The 23,871-nt window shown below is 42.4% G+C and overlaps 2 protein-coding genes across 3 annotated transcripts; both read left to right on the top strand.

The window, feature by feature from the left end:
* The first annotated feature begins 2,210 nt into the window (after positions 1-2,210).
* On the top strand, positions 2,211-8,989 carry ralaa (v-ral simian leukemia viral oncogene homolog Aa (ras related)). Its single transcript, XM_084565931.1, has 5 exons — positions 2,211-2,387; positions 4,214-4,454; positions 4,543-4,751; positions 4,949-5,123; positions 5,211-8,989. The coding sequence occupies exons 2-5, from the start codon at positions 4,341-4,343 to the stop codon at positions 5,331-5,333; spliced, it is 621 nt and encodes a 206-aa protein (XP_084422057.1). The 5' UTR covers positions 2,211-2,387; positions 4,214-4,340; the 3' UTR covers positions 5,334-8,989.
* A 949-nt stretch (positions 8,990-9,938) lies between these two features.
* On the top strand, positions 9,939-18,855 carry cdk13 (cyclin dependent kinase 13). 2 transcript variants are annotated; one of them, XM_084566364.1, is made up of 14 exons: positions 9,940-12,489; positions 12,863-13,429; positions 13,534-13,692; positions 13,778-13,917; positions 14,092-14,262; positions 14,349-14,538; positions 14,643-14,699; positions 14,815-14,916; positions 14,998-15,075; positions 15,503-15,619; positions 15,713-15,844; positions 15,937-16,133; positions 16,632-17,144; positions 17,372-18,855. In XM_084566364.1, exons 1-14 carry the CDS (start codon positions 11,342-11,344, stop codon positions 18,070-18,072), a joined length of 4,272 nt encoding a protein of 1,423 aa, XP_084422490.1. In that variant the 5' UTR covers positions 9,940-11,341; the 3' UTR covers positions 18,073-18,855. The 2 variants fall into 2 exon arrangements, with proteins under 2 accessions (XP_084422491.1, XP_084422490.1); XM_084566365.1 differs by lacking the exon at positions 14,643-14,699 and having other exon boundaries at positions 9,939-12,489.
* Positions 18,856-23,871: the final 5,016 nt, after the last annotated feature.

The following is a 23,871-nucleotide window of genomic DNA, read 5'->3' as shown; positions in this document are numbered from 1 at the left end:
TGGGAAATCAGGAAGAGATGCAAGAACAAATATGTCCGAGTTATGACCAGAGTACAACGAGTCTCAAATACCACTTCCTGGCCAAGCACACAGCTGATGCTGCATCGTTTGCAGTATTAAAAACTTGAGAAATATCCCTCTAAATATTAGATTTAGAACAGAATTTGAAAATATGTGTACTATTGACTAAAACTATTGACAATCATGCACTGAAATTGTGATTCAGTATCTTTATCGACAGCCAATCCTAACCCTAAAAACATGCCAATTCAGAATATGATTTTATGCACAAACACATAGTTTGTCTTTGTGTTTGGTGCAACAAACAGCTACAGAAATCTACAGATCGTGCATGGATTGTGCAGCAAAATACAAAGTGCGTTAACATAAGGCATCGACACAGGTTGTGTGCGTGACTTACGTTAATGTAATGCATAGTGGCTTATGGGTGTGCATGCGTGTTTACCATTAAACACCTCCTGGAGTCTTTCCAGGGATCTAACCAGCGGCTCACAGGGTTTAGATGCATCTCTGGATCTCTCCTATTAAGAGACAAAGGAGAGTAAAAAAAAAAAACAATGGAGCGCTTGTGTGGCAGCCCGTATAAACAGTCTTCAGCCCTATCTGCTCGTACCGCCACGCAGCACAAACTGCACATCGCCACAGCGAGGGAGACGTTCACAATTTGGATGCTTTGCACTTTGCGATGTTCAATAAAACAAACTTTTTGGATCGCAGGGTTTGAAATTTATATCGCCCTCTGCACTTACTGAGAATCCCAGCTTCATAAAACTCCTCAGAGAGTTGTGTAACTAGACCCAGCTGTCTGATCCCTTTGGACCACACATCACTTCAGACCACCAAGTAATCAAGTTCCCTTAACGGGCTCCAGAGACTGACCACTGCCAAGCTCCACTCTGTATTAATCCAAAAGTATTATCTGCCCTGCTACTCCACCCATGAGAAATCTAAAGAAAACTAACCCACCGTCTCCTCGCTTTATAGAGTGCACACTGAGTCTTTTGGGCTGTTTGCTTAAACCTTTAACCAAATGATAAACATCTGCACAGCGAAGCATCTTTCAAAAGAATCAAGCTCAAGGTTTTCAGCGTAAATTCTGCAGAAGCCGGGAGCAGTAAACGTCTAACTAAAATGAGACACAAAAGAACCTTGCTCTGATTTAAAGGATGGATCTTCCATGTGCCTGCGAAACCTTTTTGACGAGTGAATCCAAGTAAAGCTGCAAGAAGCATCAATGCGCAAACTGTTGACGAAACAACAAAGACGTGTGTGTGTTCCTGGATGAATGATCTCATTCTGAGTGCGTCGCGACACCAGCTCCTGATTCACAGCGAATGTAAGAGAAACCATCCAGGAAGCAGTCTCATGCAATCACAGATTTTGTTTTTAAACCTATATAGAGAAAATAGTAACGATATGAGGGCGATCTGAATGAGTTGCATGACAAAGGAAAGAGCTACAGCCTACTAGGATAATGTGAAATGGAAAGATTGTCTCACCATGCATCTTCGGACAAGCTGAAAAGTGTCGTTCCAAGTCTTCTCTGCAAACTTCAAGTGCAGGTCAGAGATTCTGGCCTTTTCCTTCATCACTAAAACACACAAAAATGGCAAAAAATAAAAAATAAATCAGCGAAAACATGAAATAGCCGTATCTACAACCTTAAATGTGATTTTAGGTTATTTTATAAACATATTTGCAGAAAAATATCGTTTTAAAATCAAGATGACCTGCCTTTTCAAGGTCTATTCAGTCAAACTATGAAAAAACTGTATCCATAACGTTTAATGTGACTTTCAGGTTATTCATATAGATATACTTTAATTTTCTGAACTGAAAATAAACCCTTACTTGGATTAAATGATGAAAGTACAAGCAAATGGTAGTTTATTTGGGGAAAAAACACATTTAAACCAACATTACCTGCCTCTTGAGGGTTTATTTCTCCCTTCTCCTCAACAAATGTGCCCCCATTTATTCCGATTAGCCAATTAATCAATTATCATGCATGTTCCCGGTCGCAAAAGCTTAATATGTATTCGTAAACTACAAAACACATGTTGCAGTATTTTTCACACACGTTTTAATTGGTGACAAATTGGTGAAATTAGTGGTAAATTCACCCACAAGAGTAAAACATGAGTGCCGTCTGGTTCTCCCAGGCGGGCGGGCGTTGTCAGACGGAGCCAAGCCCACAGGACGTGCAGTCAGTCTGCTTGCTAACAGCTACCAGCACCCAAGTCTCTGGAGTTAGCTAGGGAGCTAGCCATGAGCTAACAAGTAGCTAGTTGAGTCTTTTCAATATCTGCACCACCATTCAGCCTCCGTTAGCCGCCTTGCCAAGGTGACTGCTATCTAATTAAACGGTAGGTGATGCTATTCACGCCAGCTGCTTTGATATAACGGCTTCCACTGATTTTTTTTTCCCCCGACCGCGTCGCATCATTTAGTTGTGATTAGCTGCCTGTTATCGTTTTGCTAGCCCCTTTTGCCTGCACCTTAGCCTGCTAGCGGGGAGGCTGCTGAGTTTGGGAGCATCGACCCCGAACATCTGTTGCTGGATGTCAGATTTTTTTTTTTTAAATTAATTAAGTCGTTGTATTCTTTCATGTTTGCTCGCAAATAAAGGCCAGGTGGCGTCTACCTGCTCGGTAGGTTAGTTAGCTCGATAGATAGCCACAGCGTCAAACCTTGCTAGCTAGTTTACTAACAGTTGAAATGCCACAAGCTAACTTGCTAATAGGTAAACATGATTATTAGAGTCTAGTACGATGTTTTTATCTCGTATAACGTTGCCTATTATTATAACATATTGTCAGTATTACTTAAACTTGTCACTTGCTTAGTTCTCATTATTGAATTCTTGACGTGCTCGCCTTATTTAATTGCCAATTTATTGATAATGCTAGATGATTTGTCAACACGGGTGTGGTGACGTTACGCCTTTTATCTGTGGTCACCATTAAAAGCTAAATAAATGTCATTTATCTTCCCCTTATCCAGAAAAATGGCCCTTTTAATCTTAACTTTGTAATCATTATTTTTATAAACATTCATATAAAAGCCCTAAGCTGTTTAACAGATGTTTTGACTTTCAGTTTAACGTTTGTTAACAGATCCCTGCAACCTTAAATGGTTAAAGTAAAAGGACGCTGCCTTGAATATTAAATCCTAATATTGACTTTCAGTGCACAGGCTGCTTTTTGTTAATTTGTATAATGACCTATTGGCTGCATTCCCCCTCATTTATCCCTGATCTCAAGAGATCTGTGTTGTAGTGAAAATGCCTTAACAGACACTTTTCTGGACATCATGGCCCCCCTCCCCTCCTTCCCCAGTGTTCCTGGCCGGTCCAGTATGGGAGTCTGGCTTCTAAATGGCTTTAGCGTGTGTCCGATTTCTATCCACTCCTGTCAACAATTCAAAAATACTGCCAGATGTTACCTAGAAGCTTATAAAGAAGTTTTATTTCTTTGCTAAATAGGTTTTGCATGCGTGTCTTGGGTTAAAGGAATTTGCCTGCTGTTTGTCACAGTGTACACATGGCTTATCTAATTCACGTGCCCGTGTTCTTACAAGCAGCATGTACCCCAAGGAGTTGCAAATTTTTTTGTTGTGGTAACTTGCCATCAGCATGTGAAACCTAGCTGCCTGTAGCTAAAAGATTTTGTAAGGGAGTAGCCACGCCATGTAGATTTCGTTGTTGGGCGTGTTTCAACTGAAAAAAAAAAAATACCTCTGCACACAATTCAATAGCCCTACAACCAGTTCGAGCAATGAATTATGTGGCACGTGCTTAGTCTAATTGCTGGCATAATTTTGGATCTATTTTTTGTTTTTTTGGTGTAAGTTAATTTAAGTAACCATGGCAGCGTGACAGCCGTGGCAACAGTCACTGTGCTAAAATGTGTAACTGCACCTAGTTGTAGTTTTAGATGGTGTGACGGTTGTAAATATTTATCACAAGGCTTGGAGCTCGACATGGAGCTTAAATCTGGCCGGTGACACCACCCCCTGTAGTTTAATGGCAGTTTCTTCTGGTTAAACCTTTTCATTGTTGTTGAATGTATTACCATGACACCGGTAATAAACTACAGTCTAAATGAAGAAATGAAACCACAGGAAATTTTGATGCAGCATCTCAAAGATTTCTCTCTGTCCCTCTCTTTTTTTTATTTTTTATTCTCCACAGGACTTATCATTCAGCACTTTGTTACACCCGAAATCTTTGGACTGACTTTACGGTCTTCATTTCACAATTCCTCCCGCCGCCTTGGACTTTCTCCCTTTGCCACTTGCACCTCTTGGTACTCAGAGCCATGGCAGCTGCGAAGCCGAAAGGGCAGAACTCTCTAGCCCTTCACAAAGTGATCATGGTGGGCAGTGGAGGAGTGGGGAAATCGGCCCTTACTCTCCAGTTCATGTACGATGAGGTGAGCGGCTAATTCAACTACACAACAGTTGCCGAGGCGATAAAGCTCCTCTTATGGCGTTTGCCGATAATGTTTTATGTCTTTCTAGTTTGTTGAAGACTACGAGCCCACCAAGGCGGACAGTTACAGGAAGAAAGTAGTGCTGGATGGAGAGGAGGTGCAGATTGACATCCTTGACACAGCTGGACAAGAGGACTATGCAGCCATCCGGGATAACTACTTCCGCAGCGGCGAGGGTTTCCTCTGCGTATTTTCCATCACAGAACTGGAATCATTTGCAGCAACAGTAGACTTCAGGTGAGACCAACTGTATGAATGAAATCTGTTAATGAAACTCCCAGGATTTAATGATCATTATTCTTCCCCCGCTTGACTCATTCAGCTCATCGCTGCTGTCTCAGTTCGACTTGACTGTCTGCAGCTTTACTCTAAGCAACCGGTATAGTCTGTTTATTTACACAATTCAGGCTTGAGTGACATTTCCTGTTTTACAGGGAGCAGATCCTGCGAGTGAAGGAGGACGAGAATGTGCCCTTTCTCCTGGTTGGCAATAAATCGGACCTGGACGACCGACGGCAGGTTAGCGCAGACGAGGCGAAGGCACGTGCAGAGCAGTGGGGCGTGTGCTACGTGGAGACCTCAGCCAAAACCCGTGCCAATGTCGACAAGGTTTGTGTAACCGGCCAAACATGTGAATCCCGAAGCCAGACGAGTGTGCTGATATTGAGCAAACAAAACTGTTTATTTGTCCAACAGGTGTTTTTTGACCTGATGAGAGAGATCCGGGCGAGGAAAATGGAGGACAGCAAAGAGAAGAACGGGAAGAAGAAAAGTAAAAGTTTGGCCAAGAGAATTAGAGAGAGGTGTTGTATTTTATAGTCCTTAAAGGGGGCAGGCTCGCTGCTTATGTACATATACATTTCTCAGACTTTTGCATTTCTTTTGTGGCCATGCCTGACCATGACTTTCTGTTCCTGGCTAACAGGGCATCTGACCGTGCGTCAGGAAGTAGTATGGTGGCACTCATACACCATTTATAGCTCTAACTTTTTATGTGCTGACACTCCAAATAATTTATGTACTCTCTCTCTCTCTCACTCTGACCACATTACAGAGTGTAATAATGGATGGTGTTTTTAATTTAGGCCTAAAGCTTGACAAGAGGCTAAGCCCTGACATGTTACAAAACCTTTCATTGTAAAGTTTGGTGTGTATAAAATATTCAGACAACAGCGCAAGTTCAGAATGAAAGAGCTGGGGTTTAAATGCGGAAGATCTAGATAGAAAGCCACCATACATATAACCGTTAATCCACCGTCTTTGGTGTAAAAGCTAAGATAACAGAAGTGTAGTGTAGAGAGTTCATCAAGTGCCACCAAGGAAATGTACGCCGCACTGGTGAATCTACGAAGCATTTCGATTGAAGGACAGTTATCTAAGCTCGAGCCGTAATTTGATGCCATCCCTGTTTGTCGTTTTTACACCTCAATTTTACTATGTATGTTTATGGACACTTATTTTTAATCTGTGAAGTTTTTCCTCTTCCTCCTCCTCCTCTTATCATATCAACCAATGTAAGATAAGCGCACTAACCTTTCTTCTCCCCTTCGTACTTCCAGTCACTTTGTCGAGTCTTCTCAAATGCACAAACAACGTAGATCATCACCCTTAAGTCTGTGAGGGACTTTACAACACTTGAACTCAATTCTAACATTTCAGAAGTTTTACGGCTAATGACCCTCATTGCCTTTTTTTTTTTTTTTTTTTTGCGATTAAGGAATCCCTGGTGCTCTGATTTTAAAAAAAGGTGATTCCGTAACACTACATCCTTTACATGCTCTTCTGACATCTCAACTTCCGGTCATGAAAGGATTTCTTTTGCTAATTTAACTTTTCCTGGCTCAGACCTTGTATTCCCCTCTTCGTTTTATTTAAAAGCATCTCTAAATTGGGAGTAAATGAGTCGGTAGGTGGAATTTAAGGTACAAAATACTTAAAAATGAAACTGGAAAGAAATGAAGCGGTACCTGTCCAAATAAAACGTTGCTCTCGGTCACCAAAGAAAAATGCTAGCTAGTAGAAACAAGTGCCCACTTACGAATCGAGGTGAATGACAGCCTGCTATAGTGAGCAACAAAAGCAAGCACTACAATATTTGTGTTCTGAATCGCCTTTAAAAGAAATACAAGGTTATCGGGGCTTTAGTAATACTTGTGCGGCGCGTCACTGTTGCCTCTCTGTCCATTGTGAATGTGAATAATCCCCACATGCTCATCCTGTTTGCCAGTAATCTTAGGCTGCCAATTGTGTGCAGAGTTTAGAGGTCGCTGACTTTGTTCGCTTCTGCTGCCGGCCACCCCGTGTTATAATGCCGTAGTGATAGCTTAATGAAATCCCTGGTGTGTGTTCCTTTTATCTTGTAGTTGGTTGATTGTAGAGGCAAATGAAGCAGTGTGAAAAAAAAAAAAAATTGGCAGAATGAAAATGCAGTATGTGATTCATCGTTAAATTGCATAGACCAAATGATTGATTCTTAATCTATGACTGAGCCATTATTATTATTTTTTAAATATTATTATAAAACTAACTAACTTCCTCTAACTTATTATTTTTTAATTGAGTCTCAAAACCTTCCAGATCCAGTTTTAAACAGTCGCCGCTCACCACTTAACACTAAAGAATAACCACAAACAACAGGAAGCCCCCACACTGGAGTCTATGCAAAATGCTCGCTTTGAATGCAAACAAGAAATGTGAAACATGGAAACGACTCAAGGCCCTATCGGTGTCTGTCGACTACTTTCAGTGTGTACTACAAGCACTTGACCTCAAAAAGTTGTTTTTATAAGTGTATGTATTTGAAAGTACTTCAATCTGGCTTCGTTTACATGGACAACATCTCTGCAACCCGACAGAAATCATTCTGACTAGAGATTCTATCTTAACTGTTTATGTGAACGCTAAATAAAACGGGCAGATAAGAAACAACAACAGATAAGAAATGTGTTTACATGCCTCAAAACGTCAACCACCATAGTACTTGTTTGACATGTTCAAAGTGGTTATCCCCCCCCCCTCTGGAGCATCAAATCTGCCTGAAATACGACAGGAGAAGAGGTTTATTTCCCCCAGCTTTACTGACACTACTGAATTCTTTCAATAGAATCAAACCCTCGTCTACTACCTGCATGTGTCCGTCCTTCCTGAAAAGAATGTATTTATTGCAAGGGGAGAGATACAATCTGATTGGTTTACGTGGTTTTTAGGCATGAATATTTTACAATTGAACAGATTATCAAGGGTTTACACCACCGCTCTCAGTCTGATAGAAAATCTTGTTGCATTCTGTTACAATTGAGGCTATTATTCTGATTATTGGAGGAATACTAGTGTCCATGTAAGCATTGCAATCAATTCCCAAAGTTAATACACTACGCATAGTGTGTTAATTGTGTATATATATTAAAAAAAAGATGATAATGAGTAAGAATGTCTAGGGTATTGTTTACTGAAAAGCACACAGTACAGACTTTTTAGGGCGAGCAAACTCAAGCACCCGTATGTTAGGAACCCGCGGCACCAGAATTTAAATGTTCTAAGGGCTAACCTCCAGTACACAACACTATGATTGAAGCACCCCTGAAAGTTAAAGTCAGACTGACATCCACGCGCTGTGGAGATCCCAGTTTGTTATGGCGTACCTTCCTTAGCTTAAGGCCACTACATTATCCGCTGTGTCTTCACTGGCGAGGATTACAGACGCTACTTAAAGTGACCGCCATAGTGCTTGCTTACCGTAACATTGGCTTAACACCGTCTCATACTACTATTTCAGTGCTTTTTGTAGAAGCAAACATTATTCATAGTCCTGTTTCCTTTGATTTCATGTTTAGTTTAACAGACTTGATGGCCCAAATATTTTCAGAAGGATACTAAAACCATGTGAAAGCTTAACTGCAAACTGTCCTACTGGGTATTCAGATAACTTGTTTTGCCTTTTTGTATAAATACCCTTGGAATAAATAAAAAAAAAATATATAGATATCTATGTATTTGATTGGATGGTTGTATGTTTGCCATCAGTTTAATGTTTCCTTCATGTTTACTTATTTTGAACATAACCACTAATGTAGCCTATCTGTTTGTGAATGCAAGAGGTGAAGCTTACATTTCAATTCATTTTTGTTTGTGAGTTATTTGGAAATGGCAAATAAAGTGGATATTACTAATAACACATGCGTTTGTGTAATCTTTGTGAGCAGACTGGACTGAGAAAGCAGAGTGATCCCGGAAAGGAAGGCTTCTTTTGTTGTTGTTTTGCTCCACGTTTATCTGTGACCTTTCTGAAAGGGACAGTGCTATCTGGAGATTATAAAACTCACATCGGTATTTTTACTGCGTTAGGGTTGTTTACGTCATAGAGACATGAAACGGGATCAAGGTGACATAGACATCAAGACAAGTGTGATTGCTGCTGATCAAATGGAGAGGAATTTAAATGTTTTTATACCATTAACTAAACTATCCAAGCAGTATATTGTTGCATATATTGTTTATGTTCATTATTCCTTAGCTACAAATCTGCCTTGTCTATGGACCAGAAATGGCTTAGTTGACCTTGACTGCAAGCACAGAAAGCTTTCTGACATCTATGTTTTCAATCATTCTTTTTGTTGCACATATAAGGTCCTCATGACAACCAGCTATACCAATGTCATGATGGTTTGGAGGGGAACGAATTAATTTGCCACGATGCAGACATGGGTGAATTGTAATTAACGAATGTTCTCTTCGGCCAAGGCCTGAAACATTTATACTAAACGTTGCAGGTTAAGGGCCAATAAGTTCCTGGAACAGCTCTCTCCTCTCCCTACTGCCATCAGGCCGGCGTTTCCACTGTGTGAGGACAAAGACTGAGAGGCCGAAGAAGAGTTTCCATCCCCATGCCATCCGTCTGCTCGACTCTGAGCCTTGACCGGCCCTAAATACCTCTGCACCACTGCACTTTAGTCACATAGCTGCTTTCAAATATTGCAAATGTATGTATATAGGAGCTACCCCCTCTAAGTTTACTGTTTTACTGTATTACTTTTTAATACTGGCTGCAGGTACAAAAATACAGTTCACTCTGCATCATACTATTTTTAACTGTGCACGTGACAAATAAAACCTATCTTATCTTATCTGAAGTATTTAGATGAGCTATAAAATTATGACCTGCCTGACATAGTTTAGGTCCCAATTTTGTCACTAAAACAGCCCTGATCCATGGAGCCATGGACTCCTCCAGACCTCTGATTGTGTGCCTTGGCATCTGGCACCACAACAGATAGATAGATAGATAGATAGATAGATAGATAGATATACTTACTTCAGATTCATCCATTTGTCCACATATCCCATCCACCCCAGGTACTACAATAACTAGATAATCAGGGTTATTTCACCTGTCAGTGGTCATAATGTTATGGTTAATGGGTATCACTATATTTTCTGAATTTGTTACAGGTTTTGAAAACTAAAAACTGATATTTGATATCACAAAAGTGTTATAAGGCACAGTAAACTAACTAAAATGGAAATATCTCCTCTTATTCCGTCCTTCATTCTTGTGCTCACTGTTTGTGTTACATGCGTTCATTTATGTTATATTTCATGCATCCCATATATTAAAATGTGTGCACGTGGTATAATTCTCAAGAAAGATCATTTAAATATTTGCTAAACTAATCCGTGGAAAAACAAATGATCCTTATGTGCCGTGTAGGTGTTGAGTGGAAAATGAGACACCACCTTTTGTAAATCTTTCTTAATGTTGTTTGTCTTTATTTTTTCTATTATCACTGTGTTATATTGTGAAGGTAGGGGTTTCCCTTCGTGGTGACGCAGCCGCTGATCTGGATTACGCATACGGGCACCATTGGTTCACACCGACGCACAAGGCCTGTAGTTTGAAAGGTGTCTGGGCCCAGGCGAGCTGTACCGTTAGCCTCATTGCGAACAAAGTTATTGTATTTTTAAAAGAAATTCAAGGAATTCTTCAGCCATTTTACTTGAAAAGACGTTTGCCACTTTTGGGTGATGCTGCTGTTACACGGAGCAACTGTCCGGCGGGATGAGTGAAAGCAGACGTGTTTTTGAATGGCATTGTTTTCGTGCATATTGACTGAGTTGCCGTGAACTCCACGCAAGGAGAAAAGAAAGCTAGCTGGCTAAGTTGCTAGCGGCTAGCTAGCGACTATCCGGCCAACTCGCGTGCTAATCACTTCCTTGTTGCACACTGGAGTGTGATGGAAGGCGAAAAGAAGTTTGTGAGAGGGAGACGGAGTTTATTTTTACTCTCACTTTAACACTATCGGGTGGATGGATTGCCTTGCTTGCACGGACTTCTACGTTTTAGAAAAATTGGATTTTAAATTTGGAGGAGCTTCGGGCCTGTGCTTTGACCAATAAATGGAATGCGACCGTCTAGCTGGACACAGTTAGCTAGTTGAGACTAGCTGGCTAACCCAACTAGCATTAGCTAGCAAATCTGGGAGATGTCCGTCCTGGAATACAATGGTTGAGTATCGACTGGCTCTATAAGTACGCACTATATTGTGAATTTTGTGCGATAGAAATCTGTTGGCACCAAGTGTCACTTGAATTACCGTCTGGAGCAACTCACTTTATCTGAATCGTGCTAGCTTTGTAATGCTAATGTTAAGCTGTAGCTAGCTAGCTGGCTGCCTGGCTGTCTTAATTGTGAATTTGCAGTTACGTTAGCTAACTTGTCTGTTACACGGCTAGCCCAATGTTTTGTTCCACAACACAGCAAGGAACACAACTTAGGTAATATACACAATATATTGTTATTTTCAACGTTAGAGGGCTTATTTGGTAGATAAATGCCTAATTCAGAGGTGCTCCGCGAGGGTCGGGGACGGAGCCCCGCTGCACAGAGAAATGCTAACAGGCAGGACAGGCGTAGTAAACCTGGGAGCGGTGCCGCTCAGCGAGAGAGACACCGTGAGAAGAGACGGTCGTCGGCTTCTAGGAGGAAGAAACGCAGGCAACCCAAGGAAAGAGACTTGTGGCATTGTGATTCAGTAGAAGACCCCGATAATGGCCGAAAAGGCGCTTTTGAAAAGGAGGTTGAACTTCGGACATTGGTGGAGTATGATGACGTGAGCTCCCAGTCTGAGCGCTTTTCTGGGAGCCCCTCTCCTAAACTTGACCCCCATGCTGACAGCCTCTCCGTGGAGCGACTCAGCGATGTTGACTTTGGTGACTACAATGGACCAGCATCCCCAGACAGAAGTCACCAGAGAGACCGGGAGCCAGTGAGTCTCAGCAAGGACGAACAAACAAGAGGACCATCTGAGAGGAGCAAGCAAGAGAAGGAGCAGGCCAGGAAAAAGGAGCGACAGAGCCGTGACAGAGACTCCTCAAAAGCCAGGAGTGGAGGGAGCGTGAGTGTATCTAAAAATCACAGAGACACTACAAGGAGCGGTGACAGAAATGGCAAAAGGACATCTACATCCCAGTCCTTGCAAACGGCAGATAAAAGGGATTCAAAAAGGCACAGGAGTAAAACTAGATCTGATAAAGAGCCTCCGTCTGCATACAGAGATGCTCCACAATCTTACAGAGATGACCGCGACGACCTCAGGGTATACAGGAGAAGTCCTGGTTTGAAATCAGAAAGTCCCTATGGGACATCATATTCATATAGCTACCAGTCTCCTGGTGGTTATAACCAGCTGATATCTAGAAGAAGTCCAACTTACGGGAGCAAAAAACTTTCTCCCAGTTCCACATATTACAGTCGGGATACAGACGCGTACGGGGCATATAATGTGCCAAAGTCACCCAGTTCATACTCGAGCAACAAAAGGAAGAGATCCCCCGCGAGTCCAGTTAATTGGCGCAGGTCACCAAGCTATGGTCGACACAGCCCTTATGAACAAGGAGAGTTTGGCTCAAGTCCTTACGGAAACCGCAGGAGATCACGAAGTCCTTACAGGAAGTCCCTGAGCCCCAGTACCGATGTCAGGTGAGTTCTTAGACTGAAGCTCGTAGGATGGTATGTGTTTAATTAGAACTGGAAGAGTGAATTTAAGAGATTTTCCCTAATAAGCCAGAGATGCTTCATATTTGACGGACAGGATTATCTAAGAATTTAATTTCTCAATAAAACATTTGTATTCCCTGAAAAAATGGTTGAAACTTTCTAAAATTTGCAAAATTTATGCAATGGAAACGAAGACAAAGTTATGACATTTGTAGTCATTGTTTTCTATATGTATATGGCGGTATGTGTTACACGAAAATCATATATGGCACATCCTGTAGAGAGGTATACCTATGTATAAATATAGTTTGAAGCGGCAGAGTCTAACAAGATGTTCTTGTCATTTCCCTTTCAGGCGATCCGCTAGGTCACGCAGCCGAAGTCCGTATTCAACTTCAAGGCATTCGCGTTCTCGCAGTCGTCATCGCCACTCCCGTTCACGGAGTCGCCCCTCGAGTCTTTCGCCGAGCACCCTCACCTTCAAAACCAGTCTCGCTGCTGAGCTCAGTAAGCAGAAAAAGGCTAAAGCGGCAGAAGCAGCAGCCAAGGCGAAGAACTCCAGCAACACCTCGACTCCAACCAAGGGTCCTTCATCTGCCCCTCAGCCCAGCCCGAAGTCCAATCACACATCCAGGAAGGGCCGTCCTCCCTCTCCACCTCAACCAGAGAAAGGTCCCAGAACTCCCACTTCCACCCAGCCTCAGTCCCCCTCTGACAGGTCGTCCAAGAGGACCACAGAGCACCAGACCAGCAGGGACAGAGATGGAAAGGGAAAGGATGACTCTGTCCATCGGGACAAGAGGAAAGCACCAGCAACTGGACAGGGCAAGGACAAGGAACGTTCCACTGGTTCAATCATCTCTGCTCTGTCATCGCTACCATTGCCCCAAACTGTTCTTGAGCACATGGACAAAGGAGAAAGGTATGTGTGTATGTGCTACATGCACCATTATCTCCTGTGGTCGTTCTCTTTATTTGATTATTCAGATTTGCTCAAGTTCCTTTCCCTTTTTTTTTTTTTCGCAGCTTGAAGGACAGCTCACTCTCAGGGAAGAAGAAGTGCGAGAGAAAGGCTCGTCCGCTCCTGACAGACTTGCCTTTGCCTCCCGAGCTTCCTGGTGGCACATCGTCCCCGCACAGTTCACCTGAGGACAAAAAGTCCCAAGCTCTTCGCAGAAGACCTAAGTATGTCACAGGGCTTTTTTTCCCCCACTAATGTACCATTTCCTGCTGATCCTTCCTTTTTAATACTTTTTCTTGTAATTCCCAGAATTTGCGGCCCAAGATACGGTGAGATTAAAGAGACTGAGATAGACTGGGGAAAACGTTGTGTGGACAAGTTTGAGATCATTGGTATCACAGGGGAAGGTACCTATGGTCAGGTGTACAAAGCAAAAGACAAAGACACTGGTATGTATTTTTTAAAGATGTGCATGTATATGCACCATTGGCAACATGGATCTGTTTTTTATGTTTTTTAAATGTGAAATGGTTGATGATACTGATATTTTCATTTCTAAGAATCTGTTCAGGGAGTGATCAGTTTAGGATCCAGTCTTGATTCAGTTCTTTCTTTTGTCTTAGCTGAGATGGTGGCTTTGAAGAAGGTTCGACTGGACAATGAAAAGGAGGGCTTCCCAATCACGGCCATCAGAGAGATTAAAATTTTGCGACAGCTCAACCACAAAAGCATCATAAACATGAAGGAGATTGTCACAGACAAGGAGGACGCTCTGGACTTCAAGAACGATAAAGGTACTCTACATATTTATTCACATATTTATTACATTTTCTTTGATTATATCCCTCTCTAAATTATTTTTTTTCACCTTCTTTCTCAGGTGCTTTTTATCTCGTTTTCGAATACATGGACCATGACCTGATGGGTTTGCTTGAGTCCGGCCTGGTCCACTTCAACGAAAGCCACATCAAGTCTTTCATGCGACAGCTGCTGGAGGGCCTCGATTACTGCCACAAAAAGAACTTTCTGCACAGAGACATCAAGTGCTCCAATATTCTGCTCAATAACAAGTGGGTCTGCTTTATTATTATTTTTTTAATGTTATGTTTTATTACATCGTCGAGGACGTGCTCTCAACTGGCTTTAATCTGTGTTGTTCTTTCCTCCTAATCAGAGGTCAAATAAAGCTGGCAGACTTTGGTCTTGCTCGGCTGTATAACTCTGAAGAGAGGTGAGCCTATGTTCGTGGCAGATGTGTTTCATTTGCTCTATGAAACAATCTTATGCAGATACTTTTGTGTGAAGTAATGGTGCTAACAAGCAGATGTCGTCTTTTTCATTTTTAGTCGACCATACACCAATAAAGTGATCACGCTGTGGTACCGCCCCCCAGAGTTGCTCCTGGGAGAAGAGAGGTACACGCCTGCCATTGATGTGTGGAGCTGCGGGTAAGAGCAACATCTCTGTTGTTTTTAAATGAACTTTTAGATCAATTATTAGCATATTCACACATCTTTTGTCTTTCACAGATGCATTCTTGGAGAACTGTTCACAAAGAAACCCATCTTTCAAGCCAACCAGGAGCTTGCCCAGTTAGAACTCATTAGGTGAGTGTAGGCTAAAGTCTTGAACGTGGCTGTTGAAATCTCGGAGCAAAGCCTGCTCTAGTTTAACCATTGTTAGTCTAACATGACCATATAGCCATGTAGCTTTGATTAAAAGGCTTCCCTTTTTTGGCCATTGTTAGAGGAAAGGTTATTTCAGGGGAGATCAGCTGCCTCTGTAGCTGGAAACCCAATAAGCTTGTCCAGTTCTTTTTATTTTTATTTTTTTGCTGCGAGCTATGAAATCTGAAGAAACACAAGTGTATCGTTTTCCTTGTTTGCCCATTTACTTTCCACACTTTCCACCACCCATATCTGTTAAAATAGATGGAAAAGAACATGAGCTAGTGGAGGCAAATGTAATACACCTTTCTACTGCCTATTATGTCCACACCTTACTGCACTCAGCAAATGCGTTTCTGTCTTTTAGCCGAACATGCGGCAGCCCCTGTCCTGCCGTCTGGCCAGATGTGATAAAGCTTCCCTTCTTCAACACCATGAAACCAAAGAAGCAGTACCGCAGACGGTTACGAGAGGAATATGTTTTGTAAGTCACAGGTCGTGATGTCTGATTGTGTATTTATGGAACTGAACCATCCAGAATTGAGCTTTATTGTGACCCTTTGCTTCTGTTGTTCAGCATCCCTCCATCCGCCCTCGACCTGTTTGACCACATGCTAAACCTGGACCCCAGCAAACGCTGCACGGCCGAACAAGCACTGGGCAGCGAGTTTCTCAAGGACGTGGATCCAGACAAGATGCCTCCACCGGAGTATGTTTTGGTTCACTTTCATCCTGTTGCTCGCAAACACTCTTATCAGATTTTTTATTTTATTCTTCTGCTTACCGTATCCTTCTCTCCAGTCTTCCGCTGTGGCAGGACTGTCATGAGCTGTGGAGTAAGAAACGCCGTCGACAGAAGCAGATGCCGGAAGAACTGGCAGCCCCGAAGGCTCCCCGCAAAGAGCTGGGCCTTGACGACAGCCGCAGTAACACCCCGCAGGGCTTCTCTGCCCCGGGAGGCATCAAAGCCCCGAATGCAGCCACTTCTGCGCTGCTCGGTGAGTTTGACTACTGCTTGCGTTTCTGCCGTCTCATTTTTAGCTCGTTAAGTCAGCAGGAAGTTTGAGTAGCACTCATCTCAATGAAAGGTGTTCTGCAAACAAAATGATTCGAGTAGGATTTAGTTAATCCAAATGAACTACATAGTCAGTTTTAATATGTATATATCATATTATATTTTCATATTATGTGGTGTTAGAGTAATGGATTTGAACACCTGTTTAATCCAGCTCATTCATTCAGCTACACGCTTTAATCCCTTTCTTTTGTCTTTAACAGACATGGGTATAGCCAGCACACTAAACCAAGCTCAGTTTAGCTCATGTAGTCCTCTCCTTTCTGTAATACTGTTTAATTATGTAGTATTCTTCACATCTGGACAGTGTTGTTCCTTGATCTAAGGATGAATCAAAGGATAGAACTGTTATACTTTTTTAACTGGCATCAGAACAACTTAAATACCTTCATGCTCAGGTTAATTTTCTGTCTTCTTGCAGATCCAAAAGGTCCGAACTCACAGTTCACCCAGGAGCAGCTGGCGGTCCTCCTCAACTTCTTTGGTCAGCCCAAGAGTACAGCCAACACAGCCCAGTTTGTCCAGTCCATGAGCACAAAGGTCAACCAGGAGACTTTACAGCAGCTCTCTAAAGCCTTAGCTCCCACTGAGCCAGCTGAGCCTCCTCCTCCTCCTCCTCCTCAACCTGCACCCGCACCTGCCAAGCCTCCCCAGCCTGCCGCCCCGGCAGGAGTACCCCGCACACCTCCGATGCCCAAGCCTCCTTCACCCCCTATGTCTGCACCGTCTAGTATTCCAGAGGGTGAGGCTGCAGTTTCCACACAGACAGCTATGACCATGCTGCTAGCTCAGCTCCTCCAGGCTCAACAGGCTCAGAGGCCGGAACCAAGTGACAGCGGAGAAGGGGCAGAGAGCACAAACCCTACTGGGACAGCTGCACCGTGTCTACCTCCAGAGGTTAAACAGCCTCCAGAGCCCAGCCCAGTCTCTCCAGGTGAGCCTTCATCTTAGCAAAGTATTTCTTTGTACTTCTAGTAGTCTCAACAGGTTGATCCCTTGTGGGCAAATTTGTGTTACAGCTGTATAATAAACAAGCTCAATAGGCTGGAAATGCACAATGAAAATTAATAAAAAATGGACAATTTTTCAGTTTGATAATTAACAATTTGTTGCATCTACAGTATGTACATAACAATGTTTTTTTTATTTTTTGTTTTTTAGTGTCTGAGGTAGGTGGAGTGTCCATCCTGCCCCCAGACCAGAGACCTCCTGAGCCTCCAGAGCCTCCTCCACATGCTGACTTAGACTATCGTCAACCACCACCCGAGCCCAAGACGGGCCACGCTCCCCCTATTGCATCTGCAGGTGGAGGTGATGGAGGGAGACCCCCAGAGCCAGACTACCCACCCCTGGCTACCGCAGAAGCTTCTGGATATGGGGCGGAGTACAGCCATCCACCCCCTCCACCTTTTACTCCTGCAGGGTTTGGGGACAGCTACATGGGTCACATGTTAGGTGGAGGCCTGCCACCTCACTCTATGAGAGAAGTGTTCAGCGGGCCTGGACAGGCCTCCAGCTCATCGTCTGCTGCCGGAGTTCTAGCGCCAGCCCGCTCAGACCCTTTCCCTCCAGGCGCAGGAGCTACCGGACCCAGCAGCATGGTGTTTGCTGGAGACAAGGACCACCGTTTTGAGTACAATCACAGCCCTTTACCTGTGGAGGGACAGCCCAACCCCAGTGCTATCCACCTGTACAACCACGCCCTGGCTCGAAAAGATGGTGTTGCTCCTCACCCACCCCACCCGGCTCCAGGACAACCCTGGGGCTCCCCTTCCCAAGTCGGGGCTCCACCACTACCACTTGGCTTTGTTCCACACGTGAACTCGACAACAACAATCAGAGGACGAGGGCTGCCTTTCTGAAAGACTGGAAACATGAAATGTGACAACGGACAACAGGCTAGAGGACTCTTATTTTGAGCCTGAAGCCTCTCAGGCCAAACTAGAAGGATCTGGAGATTCACATTCACTTTGTAATAACTTAAAATCTGTGTAAGGCATTGTATTCCTCCTCAGTCTGGAATGTGGAGTACGCTGCAGGAGGACCGTTGAATAACACCGGAGGAGCTTTTCTTGCTCATACCATTTTCATATTTTTTTGTAATCTATTCTGCTGTCTTTTAAATTAAACCTTTACCTTTTTTGAGTGTACATTTATCAGGCCAGGTAAATTTTAATCTCTACCTTCGCCTTTCTGTAATTGCTCTAAGGCAGACTAGTATTAATGTTTTGCACTACTGACCGAAGTAGGCGGAAACTATTTTAGCTATGAAAGGAAAGGATGATGTGCTATATCTGCACAGTTAGGAATATGACCAGTAATGTGGTGTCCTCTTGTTTTTTTTGTTTGTTTTTTTTAATGGCCCAATCTAATGAGCCATCATTTGATGGATCAAACATCAGCACAGGGAGCTATTTGATGATATGAACTGGTAGCACTTGGTCGAATGCAGCGACTTCGACTTCACGGAGGAAGGCTGTCTACAATTTGAATTCCACATGCCTTTTTTGCCTATAGGTGTTGTAAAATTATCAGCAAAACAAACATAACCAGAAAAGGATACAATGTCTTCTTTTTTTGTACTAAAATGATTTGTCCCTTTCCTCCTCCTTTGGCAAAAGTTTATTAAAGAAATGCCAACAGTGTGTTACTGTCTGTTTAATTACGCCGCAGCATTTTGTTGAAGCTTGAAGTAAAGGATGTGACTTCACAGATAACCACTGGATGGCAGTGTCATGTCAGTGTCACCACAGTCTCTTACCTGCATTATGCTCATTCCAACAGATGAAAACGGTTTCTGGGATGCAGATTGACATTCACCACTGCAACTGTAGGAAAATGTACTCACTTGCCACCTTCACTTAAATCCAACAGTCCATTGCAGACCACTATCATTTTCACTGGCGTTAAATCCAGGATGATAGGCTCATTGAGCAACTTGGTATAATGCAAATTGACATATTTAGAAGTACATGTTGCACTTAGTTGTGAAGTGTGGGAGGCTCTTTGTCAACGGAGACGTGGCTACGGAGATAGCAGCACGCATCAAGTTTCAGGCGACATAACGTGCGACCTCAAGATACAGATACAGAGCACTGTGACTGTCGGGAAGAAAGAATGTTGCTCCAGGTGACAGCTCCCACTGGATTCAATCTTCAAGCTGTAAACTCATGCTTTTGAAACCCTAATGGAAAACACTTCCTCTGAGATCACACACCAGTCCTCCTGAATGCTCCCTCCTAATGCCAGCTTTGATAAGACGCTTTCTGGATGTCACCAGGCCTCTCTGTCATTTTCACCTTTCTCAAATAAGGTGTTGCTCTCAGATGAAATCGGCTCTTTTAAAATCGTTTCCTTGCCACCAAATGAAAGGATGCCGCCGCCTTGTTACAGGATACAGCCAAGTAGTGTCACAGCTATTCAGTGTGCAAGGACTTGTTCTACTACTGGCGTTAAAGTAGACATTAAGAGTTGCTTAATAAACGTCACAATAAATTACCAACCACTAAAAACTGTAGAGGCAGCATGTGTTGAATATTCTACGTACAACCGAACACATCTCCCCTTTATTTTACCCGTCATATCCACATCTGAATTTGTCACATGTCACATTGCTGGTGATGAAAAAGCGATTATCTCAGAAGGGTTGCGTTCTGCAGAGCTAATTCAGTACGTGGACGACAGCTCGTCTGTGATTAATACAGCGTGGATGATGGATTGCTGAAATGTAGCGAGGCTGGCAACATCATATTTTTACTGAGTGATTGAAAAGAGTACATCTTAAAGAGAAGATGGGAGCATGAATGGCATAGTAAACAATGGCTTTCCATTTAGATTCAGTTAGGCCAATATGAAGCTTTTCAATCACTTTGCAATTAGTAAAAAAGCAGATGTGACCCTCGGCCTCATTAACTTTGACTCCAGTATAAGTGAATAACTCCACAGTTTTCCCTGAACTTTGCTGACACACGTGCACTTAGTGGTCCACGGGAGATACTGGACATTATTATTTGTGAAAAACAAGATCCAGACATTCAACACATCAGAGGCTTTTCTAATTTCAACCATATGAAAACAAAGAACCTGCACAGGTGAGCTAACTGTCTGCTCAAATTACTTTCCATCAGAAAATGATATAGCTATGTCTTTGAAACCCACTTAAACAAATAATGTTTGCCATGTTTGTATGCTAAGCTAGCACCTGCAAATTGTTCGCTTAGCTTAGGCTATCATAAATATTTTAAAATAAGAAAGAAACTGTTACAGAATACACTTCAAAATCACTTAATATCACTTTATCCAAACAAATCCAAAAAAAAAAAAATCACAGATTCATGTTATATTCCTAAATAAAAAAACTCTTGACAAAGCCAAGCTAGCTATTTCTCTTTTTCTAGTTTTTATGCTAGGCTAAGCATGGCTAGTTGCCCACCGTTGCACCTGCTTGCAGTGGTGTCAACTGCTTGTTTTATTAGAGCTATATGTTTACTACACAGAATATTTAAAGTGGCTGTACGTGTTTCTTGGAGTTGACTATAGCACCAGTATGAAAATATTTGCACATTTTACCAAAATATATTCCCCTGCCTTTGCAGAGCTCATGTCTAAATGCTAAATGTGCAGCTACTAACGGCAGCTGGTTAGCTTCTAAGCTTAGCTTAGGCTATCATAAACATTGAAAACAAAGAGAAACAGCCCAAAAGTTACAAAATCCAACTTAACACCCACAAATTTCTCACAAATCACTCACATATTTATTAACAAGCCAGCTGTTTCCCGATTTCGACTTATTTCTGCAAAGCTGTCTGTGCTCACTGCAGCTAGCTTAATATTTAGCCCATAAACATGAGACTTCTCGTATAACTCTTGGCATAAAAGCAAATTTCCAAACATGTCAAACTCTTATTAAAGTCATATGATGCTAACCATTCCAACAATGTGGAAATATTTTACCCCAATTTACCAAAAATGTACCAAATTCAGTGTGACGTTCAACCTCACCAATGCGTTGAAAAGAAACTTTTGTTGCAAATCTGTATACAGTATAATAAAATTGTAGAAGTGGCTCAGGGGATTAACTTGCTTGAAAAAAGGTGTGAAACCTGGAATACACCTGAAATAGGAATAAGCTCAACGCTTTTTTTTTTTTTTTTTGTGGCACTCCAGTGTTTTATTTCTCCATCTTTGAAAGACAAACCTACTTAGAAAATGTCAAACAGGATTAAAATAACATGCAGATTGGATTAATATTGTTTTAGTTGGCACACAAGAAGGGCAAACAAGAACCATGCTGACAGGAATATTGACAAAAAGGAAGGGAACAAAAAGCCATAGACATGCTTTGAAACCAAGTCCTGGTTCTCGCAGTTGTTTGTCACTCATAATCACATTTCTATTACTGCACTTTAAAAGCCTTAAATTGCTTAGATTCATTCTCTCACAATAACCTTAAGCCCCTGAAAAACAAGAGGATCAGCAAAATGCCAAACATGCTTAACTCTGCACACGTGGCAGGTCTTTGCAGTTTAGTCCATGCATTCCTTCTGTCTGTTGTCGTGACCACTTTGAGGCACAGTGTGGCGCTAAAGGACCAGAACCGAAGCTGGAAATCAGAACCCTCTCTGTGCATCGACAGGATTTCATGCACCTTACACAACTGAAAATCATAGCCAGTACCTTTCATCCTTGAACCGAAGCCCATAAATATGTAGACGTGCCCATTAACAGTGATGTCTGACAAGTAGAGCTGACAAAATGAATTCATTCTTACTCCAACGGCTCGAAAGCATTGAGCACTGACTCTCTAAAACTGGCAGAGGTTTGAAGCCTTCCCTTAACTCCTTTAGCTGCTGGCTTCTGCTGAAAATGGAACACGGCCAATTTCATTGTGATCCCCAACCTTATCATATTTGGCTATTAGACTTGAGCTTGTTAACTCGTTACTGTTCCAAGGTGGCCCGAGGACAGGATGAGGAGACAAACAGTGCGCTGACTGTTGACAGTCGAATGAGGAAGAAAAATAATTTATTGAGGAATTAATGTGCTGACTTTGCGCCATCCTTGTAGGATTTTGCAGTAACTGAACCGTAATGTGACCCCGGAGTGCATCGCCGTGCCTTGAGTGAGGCCTCGCTGCTGTTTGAAGAGGTGAGTCGGCCGATCTAATGTCTGTTTAATGGCCACTGGTCAAGCCTTGTTTCCCTTTTTTTCTGCGTGTATGCAAAGACAGAAAATGAGTCAGTGCATGACATTTATAGATAATGTTTTATTTACATTTTTTCGTGTGTTTTCCTTCTGAGTGATTTCCTCTTGGGGCTGTGTTCAAAGTAGTTTTTAATTAAAATGTGAAAAAGTAGTCGAGTAGTGAAACAGTGGCTGCGCAGTCTTCCACGTGCATGCACAGCAAAACTTTCCCGGTGTCAGTAATTACGCCTGATGCATATTATTTAAGCTTACACCAACCATTACTACATTACAGGGTGCTTATCTCTTCTAATGAGCGGTCTCTTTTAAAAGACGCTGCATTAGCTGTGAAATAGATAGAGAGACGGGATTTACTTAATATTCTCAGAAAGAGGAGGCATCAGAGTCGATCAATCACGATGGAGTGTAAAAGGGCAGCTTTCCCATGCTGCTGCTGCTGTGTATCAGGTCTGTGTGTTCCTCAACAAGGTGACACTTCCCAAAGGTCACGCTGCGGTGACCTTTATTGTGCTATTGTCACACATGGTGGCTGAAATGACCACCGGTTAGTGCAACCACCAACAAAAGGTCATGATCTCCACGTCTTCTCCGTCTTTCTAGGCCTTTTTGAGGAGGAGGATCAGCTACACAAATTGCACACAGAATGTATTATTCATTGATGTGTGTTTTTTTTTTTTCCTCTTCCACTGTGCGATACGGTCTCACCCTCTCCCTGACATCCCCATTAACTCAAACAATGACGACAAAGGACTCTCCAATTATTTACAGCAAATATGACCCATAAATGTCATCCTCAACTTCACTTCACACCCTACCTTTGACACATAAGGTCAGGCTCCAGGAAGTGATTATAAAAGCGAATCCTGGCTCTGCACCAGCCATCTTGACCCCAGATGCTTTCTAGAAGGGCGCATGACAGTAACAAACAAAAGGCGGAGGGCTTAAATTGAAAAAGTGTGGCTGAACAAAGCTTTAACAGCATCGTTAAACAGCAAGAGACCAGAGAAATTTCTTATCTATTTATGTATTTATTTTTCATAAAAATCAAGTTTAGACAAACTAAGTTTATTCACCTAAGTTACTGTGGATGTCAAACTCACATTGCTCCATTTACACTGCCTGGCCAAAAAAAAAAGTCACCACCTGGATTTAACTAAGCAAATAGGTACGAGCCTCCTATTGGATAATTACTGCATGGGTGATTATCTTTCAGCTGGCAACAAGTTATTTAACCCCAACTGATGCAATGAGTAGCTTCTCATTTCTTAAACCATCATGTTGAAAGACACATCCTGTGGTCGTGGAAAAGATGTTTGTCTGTTTGAGAAGAGTCAAATCATTGGCATGCATCAAGCAGAGAAAACATCTAAGGAGATTGTAGAAACGACTGAAATTGGGTTAAGAACTGTCCAACGCATTTTTAAAAACTGGAAGGATAGTGGGGAACCATCGTTTTC

The sequence above is a fragment of the Chelon labrosus genome, assembly GCF_963514085.1.
Source record: "Chelon labrosus genome assembly, chromosome: 18".
NCBI lineage: Eukaryota > Metazoa > Chordata > Actinopteri > Mugiliformes > Mugilidae > Chelon > Chelon labrosus.
The sequence above is the reverse complement of the archived record's forward strand: the minus strand, read 5'-3'. Positions and strand labels throughout refer to the sequence as shown.

What these genes read in the sequence shown, in the direction of transcription:
- ralaa (XM_084565931.1), top strand. Translation starts at nt 4,341, where the DNA reads ATGGCAGCTGCGAAGCCGAAAGGGCAGAACTCTCTAGCCCTTCACAAA. An exon ending in TCCAGTTCATGTACGATGAG is followed by an intron (nt 4,455 to 4,542) that starts GTGAGCGGCTAA and finishes ATGTCTTTCTAG; the next exon opens with TTTGTTGAAGACTACGAGCC. An exon ending in GCAGCAACAGTAGACTTCAG is followed by an intron (nt 4,752 to 4,948) that starts GTGAGACCAACT and finishes CCTGTTTTACAG; the next exon opens with GGAGCAGATCCTGCGAGTGA.
- cdk13 (XM_084566364.1), top strand. Translation starts at nt 11,342, where the DNA reads ATGCCTAATTCAGAGGTGCTCCGCGAGGGTCGGGGACGGAGCCCCGCT. An exon ending in ATTGATGTGTGGAGCTGCGG is followed by an intron (nt 14,917 to 14,997) that starts GTAAGAGCAACA and finishes TGTCTTTCACAG; the next exon opens with ATGCATTCTTGGAGAACTGT. An exon ending in AGCCACTTCTGCGCTGCTCG is followed by an intron (nt 16,134 to 16,631) that starts GTGAGTTTGACT and finishes GTCTTCTTGCAG; the next exon opens with ATCCAAAAGGTCCGAACTCA.